The 12,301-nt window shown below is 40.6% G+C and overlaps 1 protein-coding gene across 8 annotated transcripts in view; it reads right to left on the bottom strand.

Annotated features, from left to right (window-relative positions):
• Positions 1-872: 872 nt before the first annotated feature.
• Positions 873-12,301, bottom strand: part of PLEKHA1 (pleckstrin homology domain containing A1) — a 67,649-nt gene continuing 56,220 nt past the window's right edge. For 5 of the 8 annotated variants that reach the window (XM_029080558.2, XM_029080560.2, XM_029080557.2 and 2 more), the window contains 4 exons: positions 12,137-12,201; positions 11,328-11,391; positions 7,761-7,850; positions 873-3,375 (listed from right to left, as the gene is read on the bottom strand). In XM_029080558.2, the coding sequence (XP_028936391.1) occupies positions 3,046-3,375; positions 7,761-7,850; positions 11,328-11,391; positions 12,137-12,201 (549 nt within the window). In that variant the 3' untranslated portion in view covers positions 873-3,045. Of the gene's footprint in view, positions 3,376-4,588; positions 4,660-7,760; positions 7,851-11,327; positions 11,392-12,136; positions 12,202-12,301 lie in introns of all 8 variants that reach the window. The other 3 variants (XM_039914285.1, XM_029080562.2, XM_029080561.2) reach the window with 2 other exon arrangements.

The raw sequence follows: 12,301 nt of genomic DNA, 5'->3' as shown, positions 1-12,301 counted from the left end.
CACTGCCGACCACCCACTTCAAGTTCCATTTTCCTGTTGTGTGGTGGTTCTCTCGTTCGTTCGTTCATTCATTCAACACTACTTGACTGCCTAATGCTCAGTAGGTGCTTGGGAGAGTAGAGTGGATATAGAACATTTCTCCTGCTCTCAAGGATCTTACCCATATTGAATGGTGGAGACGGGTAATCAAACTGTATTTATACAGCAGGAGCAGGATTCAACTGGTACCACTTCAAGAGCATGTACAAGTGAATAAATGGAGTACGTAAATCAATATAGACCCAAGTGCAAAAACAGAGACCGTTGGGATGACGGGACCGGGGTAGTGGAAATTAGTTGGGAGTAGATGGGATTCTCAGACTTTGAAGATGTAAAAGGTGGAGGGTTTCAAAGGCCAGGGGGTTCTATGGAACCTGTTAGATGTAGTTTCCCCATTGAAGGAAGAAATCCAAGGATCAGTGTGGTACGGTCACGTACACAGGGAGTTAAAGGGATGTGGGAAGGTCGAGAGGCTGGAAGCAAGACAGATACTCTCATGCTTGAGCTTATGGAGTTCTGGGGAAGGTTGAGAGGCTGGAAGCAAGGAAGATGCTCTCATGGTTGAGCCTACGGAGTTCCGAAACATTCCTGCCACCTCACTCCAGCCCATCTCCCCTGAGCCACCAGAATAGTGGGTGCGTTCAAGGGTTTGGAAGTGGCTATGAGGTGGAATGGGTGTTCGTAGGGATGATGGGGCCAGTTGGAGGGTGGTGGAGGAGCCGGGGTGGGCAGAGGAACTGGGGAACGGAAACCCGCGTACTTGTTCTACATAAAATATACTCTTTCCATTTCGAAGGAAACAGGAACGACATCCCGAAAGAAAGCGGCCACTATTCGGGTATTCAAACTAATTTATTGACCATTCAAATGTGTTATATCTACAAGAAATGGCACAGGTTTGAAAATAATTTAACCATTTTCATAGATTTGAAAACCTAGTATTAGGTGACCCTGACAATTACCAACCACAAGAATACTTGTCCTATGCTACTGAACTACCAGAGCAGTTCTATTAGAAAGTCCCTAAATGGAGCTAAAAGCTTGGCCGCCACCCATTACGTTAAGCTGCCAATACCAAAATATACCAAGATGAACATGCAGTGTAAAAGCTGTACCAAAGAGAGTGAATTTCGGTTTTAAAAGTACAATAAAAACATTAATGCAAAATATCACATGCTCATGAAAAGGAGTATTTCAGAAGAGCTATTATTCTTTATCCAACATTTAAATCTGCTTTATTTAAAACTGGCTAAAAGGTTCCATTCTATGGTTAGTTTTCACATGTAGTTAACAAAGGACATTTTCTTTTAATTATAAATAGAACACAAAAAACAGGTTAGCTTATGATTATGACAACTGAATAGTTCTTCTGTAATCTGCTTTTTCAACTGAAGTTTAGTCTACCTTGGTTTTGGAAAGACTGCTTAACCTTTGGATCGCAGTCTTTTAGTAGACAACTTATGTCATAAGTCCAACTTAGAAAACGAAACTTTGGGACAGAAATCTATTAATTTCCAAAACAAGTCGTATTGCCAAACTAAAAAGTTTGAATCACAAAAAAAAGCAGCACATTAAATTCAAGATTTTGTTTGGTTTAGGCAGGCATCTTTCGAGATTGAACCACAAAATAGTACATGCTCAATCTAGACTTAAAATGATCCTATCTAATTAAACATTGTAATTCAAAGGTTCTTAAATGGAGTTGTTTGCATTTATGACACCCCCATGTGACATATAACCTGAATTATATCTGAAAAACATACATATTGCACAGCTAGCAGATGCAATGCCAGCATCCTGGAATTCCCCTAGCGGAAAAAAACAAAAACAAAAACATTAATACCTTAAATAGTCTTACACAAACTTTAACTTTCAAAAACAATTTAATCCCAAGGTTTAAAACCAGTAAAGTAGAACTGTACACACATCAATCTCAAAATGTAAAAAACAAAATGAGACGACACAGGCACTTGAATATAGATTATTAGTGCACAAAAATTACAGGCCACAATAGTAGGATTATGAACAAATGTTCATCATCTGTCATGTCACTCCAAAAAAATAAACTTGAGGTCTTTCACTGATCCAAATATAGAAAGAAGAAGTGTTCACAAAACATTGATAAGAAAATTAAAATCTCTCAGAAAACAGATACCAAACAATAGAATTTTTATTATTTCATAAGTAGTAACTTGCAAAGCCTGACAAAATACAATATAAAATCTAGTAGTAAGTTCAAATATCAAAGATGCAGTATTTTGATCTCCTTTAAACCCCAGGCCTCAACCCATTCCCCTCAATCAAAACACTTGGTGGTCCAATAGGATTCAATGTGCAAAAACTAAAAATCAAAGACAAAGAAGAGCTCACCGCGGGAGAGTGGTGCGCATCAAAAATATTTTTAAATATCGGAAATAGTAACGCTAGCTTCCTAACGCAAATTTTAAAGCACCTCTGGCAAAATTCTAAGTAATAGAGAAATCTTGGCCTGCCGATGCTTCCAGAGTAGAAACTAATCAGAACCTACATAATTTACTGTGTGTGGGAACACACACACAAAATAGTCAAGCCTATCTTTTTTTTTAAAAGGATTAAAAAAAAATCCCCAGGTGTGCTTTAACATTCTTATAATATATTTAGTGTTGAAACCGACTCATTTTTTCCACAGATTGAAACCTATAGTAAAAATGGTCAAAAATTGTAACTGCTCAAATGAGGCCAGAAAAGCTCTACAGATGTTGGTACCTAGACACACTCAAGAACTGTATGCACTGCATGAGTGAGGCTCCTCCCCCATTTTAAGGTGATTGATCACCAGGACAGGGAGAAAAATACAATGTCCATTCTCCATTCGAACCCACCAGAACCCATAAATGTATATATCTATATATCCACACAACATTGCATTTCCCCCCTTTTCTTTTTCTTATTCTTTGGCTAGAAACCCCTGGGCCCAGAAGTTATTGAAGGACCCTCGGGTAGATCAGTCTCTAAGCATTTCCTCCACTACACATCACTAACTGGAAGGCTCGCATCATCCAGATCCACTGGGCCGAAGTTCCGTTCCGGATCCCCGGGGTCAGAATCCTTTTCCTGAGGGCCATTTTCACTTGGCGGTTCCAAGGGGCCTTGCCCAGTCACTTTGGAAGCTGGTTCTCTTGGAGAGACAGTCTGGACCTTGACGTTCCCTGGCTTGGCCTTGGCAAGAGATTCGTAAAATCCTCGCTTCTCCACGGTAAAGCTTGAGACCAGAGAGTTGTTGCGAGAGGCTGCGGAATGTGAGGGGGCTGCTGTGGCACGGAAAGCAGAGGAGTCTGAAGGACAGCTGGAATGCTCCTGTAAAGAGGAGTGTTGATCAGACACACCATCAGTCAGTCACCAGTGACAGGTTAGTAACTCAGTGTGAGACTTTATTCTCTGAAAAACAACAACAAAAAACAGAGAACAAACACACTGCAAGCTTCAAGCCACGAAAGCAATAAAGCAGGGTGAGTGTGTAGCAGACAGCCAACACCCATTTCAGCCAAGAGACAGCTTTCCTCATTTGGAGGATCTAGAAAGCCCAAGCTGAGTTTTACTGAATCAAGGGTTCCATTGGCAGTTGAACTGTGCTTAAAGAGATGAGTTTTAAAGGATATTCACAGTCTTTTCATCTTATCTTAATCATCAACCACATTCTCATTCTACTGAAGCGTATGAGAGTATCCGATCGTCATGCTACGGGGAAAGACAGGGTACCTGCTTTCCCATTCTTCTTCCCCTCGCCCCCCGAAAAAAACATCGTAAAAAGTCTACAGAGGATTTCATCAGGTAGTTGAATGCCTCAGATGGAGCTTCTATTTCTTTTATTTCAACATCGACTTCAATTTGAGGTAAATTTTAAATTCTGATAGCACAAAATGAAATGACGCAATGATATAGGCCATTTTACTATAATTCTTAATTAAATCTCACCCAGTGATTTTTTTTAAGCATGATTATTCTAACTGGTTGTAATTTCACAGCTCAGGTAATTATGACAAGAATGGCTTTGAAAGCAAAAAAGCTACAAATGTCTATAAAACAAAAGCATTTGCCATTTGGAGGCTACCTTTCCACCTAAACTTTACAAATGCCAAGCAGGCTCTCGTACTGTGCAGTTTTTAAGGTAGATTTGCATAGCTGAATTTGCACCCATCTGGTCTCTAGTTTGGAAGTAGACTTGAATTACTTGCAACACTTTTCAGTAGGATGGATGAATGGAAATAGGAACTCCCAAAGGAACTAAATTCAATTGAAACTAGAGTCCAATTTCGTTTTACAGATGGGCAACTTTTACACCACATCAGATGGGGGAATCGTCTTACATCACAGAGCCAATTTGAAGGTTTTCGATGCGTACGTCAACCCGCTGACTGGTGTAAAACAGTGGATGAGTTAGTGTTAACAAAGGAGGTTATGGTAACTGCAAAAGAGGGTTGAGTTAACTCAACTTTATGTAAGTTGTTAAGTAGTGTTGTAAGTCCTAGCCCTCTCCTAAGAAGGCAAGTTTACATCAGACCCCACATACGTGCTGCATTCACCAGTTCTTGCTGTATACCTCTGTATACAAGGATTCGACAGCCTTCTGGCCTGCCGCATCTGGAACACAGTGCAAAGCTAAGATTAGAGTTGACCTATACTTGGGAAAGGGAGGAAGAGAGAGAGAGAAAGTGTTGCTGAGAGTCATGAGCTGGATTACCCAGTTTGCCCCCACCACAAAGCACAAACACGAATACCCTCGCCATCCTCTCTTCTCCCCAACAGTCACTGTTTTTGCAGAGAGTCTCATACTGGAATGTTGGAAAACGTTACACGGAGCACTAGTCAATTATACAGTTATCATCTGTAAAAGAAAGAGCTTAGGTAGTCAAAAGAACACAAGGATCAAATGATTTAATGTTGAGAAGAAGGTAAAAACAAGTCCACTGTGTTTCATGCACATCTGCTGCTTGCGAGGGTGGGGAGGGGAAAGAAAACCATCCCTGATGAAACTCTGACCTGAGAACATCCCATGGACAGAAAGAAGCAGGACACCACCTTACTGAACTCCCCAGATGAAGGTTCAGAAGTTCGTGATACTTGAGAATTTTCTCACCCTTCACTGGGGACAGATCACTAGAGGAATTAATTCCTCTAGGAGGAATTAAATAACCATTCTCCATCACAGATATGTGTGTGTTCTTCTCTCACCCTGATCTTTTCCTGCCTTTCTTATTTTCTTTTGAGCCTCACAGAATGATCATTCTCTGCTTCCTGCCCTAACAAAATGAAGTGTTATTCTCTCCTACTTGTATTCTGGCTTTTCTGATTTTTTTATTCCATTCACTTTGCCTGTTCTCTATTTTCTTGAAACCTCTAGAGCCTAACCCCCACAATCTATCTGTAGGCTCTTCCTTCTTTGCTGTCAACATCCTAATACTAACTACTGCCAGGAACAACTTCACTTTTATTAATGACAAGTTGTAAAATCATTCTCTTGCATTTTTCTCTTTCAGTCTGTCATTATTTCTGCTCTTTCCCTTTTCTGATTGCCTCACTATCCCTCTACCCCCACCCTCTCTGTGACTGCTTTTCAATTTGTCTCTTGGAGAGATTAAGCTGGTTAATGGGCAAGGAACATGTCTCCGAATTCTGTTGTATTGTACTCTCCGAGCTGTTAGTACAGTGCCCTGCATGCAGAAAGCACTCAAAAAATACAATCGATTGATTTTTGGCTTTCTTGGGAATTTTTCAGTTGTCTCCTCTTTTTCCCAATTCCTACTTTCATTTTCCCTTACTCTCCCTTCCCTCTAACTGCATTCTGATCCTCTGTCGTCAGAATGACAGAACAAGGACAACACATTGATGTTTGAGCTGCAACTATGCTCAGCATACACTGGACCCAGAATAGGAATCAAAGCTGCCATCGACCTTCAGTCTTCCTGCCAGATATTAGCCATTGGATGAACGCTGTGGTTCTCTGACACCCTTAACGCAAATGGCTACTTGGATGGAAACATACAATTAAATATATTTTCTAAGAGTTTTGTTAAAGCCCCCAGTGTATTGCTGTTATAATAGCACAACAAATTAACCCAAGCCCTTGGAATGAAAGGAATTAGGTCAAGATTAAAAATCAGGCTCTGAACAAAACTGAAAATAGCACAAGTACAAATTCTGTTATTCAACAGGTTCCTTTTGCTCAGAGCCTCTTTATTCTTGGTAAATATGGAAACAGTGAAAAAATGGTGAGCTTGGTTTTTTTCTTCAGTTTTTCTTAAAGGTCTTTTATATAGTCCACAAAGAAATTTACAACATTATTACAACTAATGCTCAACCCTGACATATTATTATTATTATTATTTTTACAGTGATTAAATCCTTATCTTCTATAATAAGCACTCTCGTCCCGTGCTCAGGTCCCGTTTGTGAATCTGTATGTTTCGAGGACCTGGAATAGCATAAAGGACCTCTCAAAAGCCACGGGGGTGGTGGCTGAAGGAGAGAGGAGGTAGAGGGGGGACTTTGCGGGGGGGGGGGGGAGGAAAGGAATACAGTGAGGGTGAATGGCTGTGGGAGAAGGTGTGGTCTGCAGGAACTTGAGGGGCAAAATATTAGAAGGGCCCAAGAGATGAGGCTTGAGAAGCTGGCCCTGATTTCCTGTTGAGCTAGGTTGGGAAGAGCTAGTCTCTTCCTTGCCCCTCATAGTGGAATTTTCTCCCAGCCACTCCTCCATAAGGCTCTTGTGGGCTAGCTCAAAACCTGATCTAAATGCCATCCCTCAAGAGATTGTGGCATGATTAATTTTGACGGGCTATCATCTCTTGACATATGCATGGCAGGTCGGGATAAACAAGAAGAAGATACCTGTCACAAATCGCTTGGGCATTAATCATGGTGCAGACTGCCCAAAATGAATCTTTTAGGCAGGCTCTGCTAAGCAGAAAATTTGGGTTTTTTCTACATATTTAATAACAGCTTTCTAATGAAAGCCTTCCTGCACCTGTAGGTCTTACTAAAGCCCTCTCCTTTTTAATCACAGTTCAAGACATGCCTCTTCCCAAAAATTTCTCTCATTAGCTCCACTCACTCTCCAACTTATTTTCACAACTTAAGGCCAAATCCTGGACGGAATTCAGTGGTTCTCTACAGAATAAGGCTTCTAATTCACCTTTTAATAAATAAATCCCACTTTTCTTTTGCAAGGAACATGAATATATAGCACCTCTACCTCACTGACTAAAAACTCTATTCAAGATGATAATTGATTCTAAGAATATTAAAATTATTTCCTGACAAAACTACATTTTCATTAATTTAGTTATGAATTTCAGTAACCTTTATAAGAATATTTAGAATTAGTGAGGTTGATTTTTTTCAAACCTAATGAAAGTTAGTTCCTACTCTTAACTAAGTTCCTACTCTTAACTAAGCCAGGAAAAATGTTCACACTCAGCAGTTGCCCTGCCTGTGCATTGAAGGCAAAACAATGCACAGCAGAAGGTAAATACAGATAACACTCAGAGGAAGTATTAAATCAGAAATGCATTAATTTTTTGCTAGTCCAATCGGTAAGAAAGACTTCATGCATATATACTTCACCACCAACGGAAAGGCAAGAAAGAATAGTTAGAGAGAAAGGAAAGAAAACCACTGGATTTAATGGGTAAGTGGGGAACCATCTAGAAGAGTATTAAAGGCTCAGGAGACAGAAAACATACAGAAGTTGCTGATCTTCCAGGTCCCCGCTGTGCTACAATAGCTCCAGAAATCGCTTTAATCCAGCTATGCATTTCTTCTGGACTGTCAGCCTAAAGGAGATTGAAGGAAAAAACAAAAAAACATTATAAAAGGCAAGAGATGCAGCTGATCACATAGTTCCTGTGACGATTTTTAAAAAGTAATACAGACAAGTGTAAAATAAAAATATATTCAGACCACTTCTGAATAATATTTTTGGAAGTACTATTAGTTTAGTTTCTTAATTTAAAGGTGAGAATGGTGCTACAGCCAAACTCTACAGATATCACTTAGTGACAATTCAAAGAAAAAGAGTCACAGAATCTGTGCGAGTCCAGTGATATCTAACTCATTAACCAGACACAATTTGACATCAGCACTCTTGAGGCAATTTAGTGTGGAAGAGCCGAAGAGGGTCGATCTGAGCTGGTGCACAGCCAATTGGCACTTGCTGCCGGCTGCTACGATAGTAGACCTACACTTTTTCCATCCCTTGCTAAAGCAATCAATCAATCAATGTTTTTTATTGAACACTTACTGTGTGCAGAGCACGGTATTAAGCACTTGGGAGAGAAAAATACAAGAGTTGGTAGACAAGTTCCCTGCCTACAAAGAGCTTACAGTCTGGAGGAAGAGGCAGACATTAAAATATATTAAAGATATGCAAGCTGTGGGGGTGAAACTGAGGTGATTATCAAATGCTTAAAGGATACAGAACGAAGATCGTAGGCAACGAAGAAGGGAGAGGGAGTATGGAGATGTGATTTTAATAAGGTTTAAAGGCGGTGAGAGTTGGTGATCTGTCATATACAAAGGAGGGAGTTCCAAGCCAGTGGGAGGACAAGGAATCAGTTAGAGGAGCAAACTGTGCAGACTTGGTTGTAGTAGGAAATCAGCAAGGTAAAGTAGGAGGGGATGAGCTGATAATGTCTGAAAGCTGATGGAAAGAGTTCTGCTTGATGCTGAGGGGGATGGGCAGCCTTTGGAGGCTCTTGAAAAGTGGGGGAAGATGGACTTAATTTTTTTTTTTAAATGATATGGACAGCAGAGTGAAGAATGGATTGGAGTGGGGAAAGAAAGGAGGCAGGGAGGTCAGTGAGGAGACTGATGCAATTGTCAGTGGGATATAAGTGGATCAGCAGTTTGGAAGGGAGAGGAAAGGGCAGATTTTAGTGATGTTGTGAAGGCAGAATCAACAGGGCTTGGTGACAGAATGAATACCTGGGCTGAATAAGAGAGAGGAATTGTGGATAATGTCAAGATTATAGGCTTGTGAAACAGGGAGGATGGTGTTGGCTTCAGTGACTTTCTCCTTCTAGACCTTAAGCTCACTGTGGGCAGGGAATATGTCTGTTTGTGGTTATATCATTCTCTCCCAAGCACTGAGAACAGTGCTCTGCACACAGTAAACGCTCAATAAATGATTGAATGAATGAATGATTGGAAAGATTGGGGAGGACAGGGATTGGGTGGGAAGATGAGTTCCCCTTCTTTTCCTTTGACACTTTACTTTCCTCTGTTTTTGTTGTAATTCACATTTCATCTCGCCTCTGTTTTTTAACTTCCTGGCAAGCCTCTCCTTATACATTTTTCTCCCCCTCTGCTGTTCATTCTCCACAGGACCGGTTTTCCCAGACTTTCGCTTTTTCTGCCTCCCACCCCTAACAGTGGGAGTCCCTCAAGGTTCATTTTTGGATCCCCTTCTATTCTCCATCTACACCCACTCCCATGGCTTCAACTACCACCTCTATTTAATAAATCCTAAATCTACATCTCTAGCCCTGATCTCTCGCTTTCTCTACAGCCTCTCATTTCCTCCATGGACATCTCTACATGGATGTCCTGTTGACAGCTCCAACTTAAGGTGTCCAAAACAAAACTCTTCATCTTCCTACACAACCCGCCCTCCGCATGACTTTCCCTGTCATTGTTGAGAGTACCACCATCCTTCCTGTCTCGCAAGCCCATAACCATCTTCGACCCATCTCTCTCATTCGACCCTCATAAGTTACTCTAATTGCCGTCAGTTCGACCTTCACAACGCTGCTAAATTCCACCCTTTCCTCTCCGTCTAAACTGCTACCTTGTTAATTCAAGCACTTACCCCATCCTGCCTGATTACTGCATCAGCTTCCTTGCTGACCTCCCTGCTTCCTGTCTCTCCCCACTCCAGTCCATATTTCACTCCGCTGTCCATATTAGTTTTCTAGAAAAACATTCAGTCCATGTTTCCCCACTTCTCCACAACCTCCAGTGGTTGCCCATCCCCCTCCACATCCAACAGAAACTCCTTATCATCGGCTTTAAAGTACTCAATCGCCTTGCCTCCTCCTACTTACCTTGTGCTTAGTACAGTGCTCCGCACACAGTAAGCGCTCAATAAATGATTGACTGACTGTTGCTTTCCTACTACAGCCCAGCCTGCACACTTTGCTCCTCTAATGCCAACCTACTCACTGTGCCTCAATCTCATCTATCTCACTGCCAATCTCTTGCAGCGAGATGACATTCTCCAGGCAGACGATCTCTCCCAACCTTCAAAGCCTTATTAAAGGGACATCTCCTCCAAGAAACCTTCACTAAGCTCTCATTTCCTCTTCTCCCTCTTCTTTTTGCACCATTTATGGGATTTGCATCCTTTATTCACCCTTCCCTCAACCACAGCACTTATATATATACCCATAATCTAGACTATAATCCCGTTTGGGGCAGGGAACATTTCTACCAACTCTGCTATACTATACTCTCCCAAGCGCTCAGTACAATGCTCTGCACAAAGTAAGCGCTCAGTAACTAAAACTGATGGATTTTTCTTTCCTTTTTTTGGTCAGCTACTCTGCTTGCAACTCATCACTCCTGATTTCTTCTTTTTCCTATCCCACCTTCTTTCCCTCTGCTCCGCTTTCCTCGCCATTCCCTGTCTCACATGTATCCCTCTTCCCCATCTATCTATATTTGTCTTATCCAATTGCAGTCTGTTCTTTTTCTGCAAAATGCAGATACGGTTAAGTCAAGAAGAGGAAGCGAATGAAAATTTGTGCCTGTCTTTTGCATGTTTCCCTGCCCTCTCCGCTCGGAATGAGAATCTGTACTGCCAAAGGACATGACCCGCCAGCCTGTAGCCTGTATACGCCATGCTGCTGGGGAAAGGCGTGGGGGTTGGGGAATATCTATGCTTAAGACTGTGAAACCCTGGTGGTCCCTGCCATGTGGCTTTGCCTTATTTGTTAAATGCACAGAGTTAATATTTAAAGGAAAAAGTCTTGCCTAGCTACTTTGATGGTTAGAGTCACCTGAAATAGTATTAAACAAAAAATGTTATTTTAAGCCCATAATTAAACCAAACCATACATTTTATTGAATGTTCCAGAAAGTATTGAGATACATCTTTGCCACAAACTGATCAAACTTGCATCACCAGGAAGAAAAAATACTTTCCTATTTTGAATGTTTCAAACATATCTCTTATTCTGTCAACTGCTGGTCTGTACTGTATGTTCTAGGAGCTCCTTCTTATGGAAAAAAATCAATAACTGATTAAGTTTTACCTGAACAAAGAAGGTGCGAGATGTTGTTACAATTTCAAAGAGATTGTCCCTCATCATAATATCACTGTGGACACAAAAAAATCCAGTTATTTTCACAGAGCAGTGAATTGCGAGTGTTATTCCTTTCACTTGTTCAATTCTGCATCAAATTAAAACTTAAAGCACATAGAACATTTTAAAAGAATCTCCTTCACAATAATTTATAATTTAAATTAAAAAAAATCAAATGCAGCAACCCCAAATCACACTATAACTCATTCTACTTTGTTCAACATCCAACTTGAGCCCAGTAGGTCTAAATACTCAGATTTGTCTTCAGAGAAATTTTCTGAGATAAATGTAAAGAAGGCTTTCAATATTTTAAAAAATGTATACTGATTAATCTGTTATTTTAAAATTTTCTGATTGAATTTTGGAGAAACACCAGCAGAGGTGAGAATCTATTATTTCTCCCCTATCTAGCATTTTTTTTTGATGGTATCTGTTAAAGGCTTACTATGTACCAGCCACTGTACTAAGTCCTAGGGTAAGTACAAGATAATTGGGTTGGACATGGTCCTACATAGAGCTTCCAGTCTTAATCTCCATTTTACAGATGGGGTAAGATGCAGAGAAGGTAAGTGACTTGCTCACGGTCACACAACAGACAAGTGGCAGACCCAGGATTAGAACCCAGATCCTGTGAGTCCCTGGCCCATGCCTTTTTACTAAGCCAAGCTGCTTCTGACCATACATAAATTTAATTAAAGGTAAAGCTTAGATTACCGTTGAAGCAACTTTAGGCAAGTTATACAATGAGTATTCCTCACCTTTGTTTACATTCCTGGACTTTATGAACCTCTTTAAGTGGTATTATCCGGAGAGGTTCTTTTTCCTGTGAAAAAGAAAAAAATACAACCAAACAAGAAACCCAAGATATTACTCTTTGAAAAAAATACATTTTAAGATTCAGATTCATTAACTGGCATTGTGTG

Source organism: Ornithorhynchus anatinus, chromosome 16 (genome assembly GCF_004115215.2).
Source record: "Ornithorhynchus anatinus isolate Pmale09 chromosome 16, mOrnAna1.pri.v4, whole genome shotgun sequence".
In the NCBI taxonomy this organism is placed as follows: Eukaryota; Metazoa; Chordata; class Mammalia; order Monotremata; family Ornithorhynchidae; genus Ornithorhynchus; species Ornithorhynchus anatinus.
The sequence above is the reverse complement of the archived record's forward strand: the minus strand, read 5'-3'. Positions and strand labels throughout refer to the sequence as shown.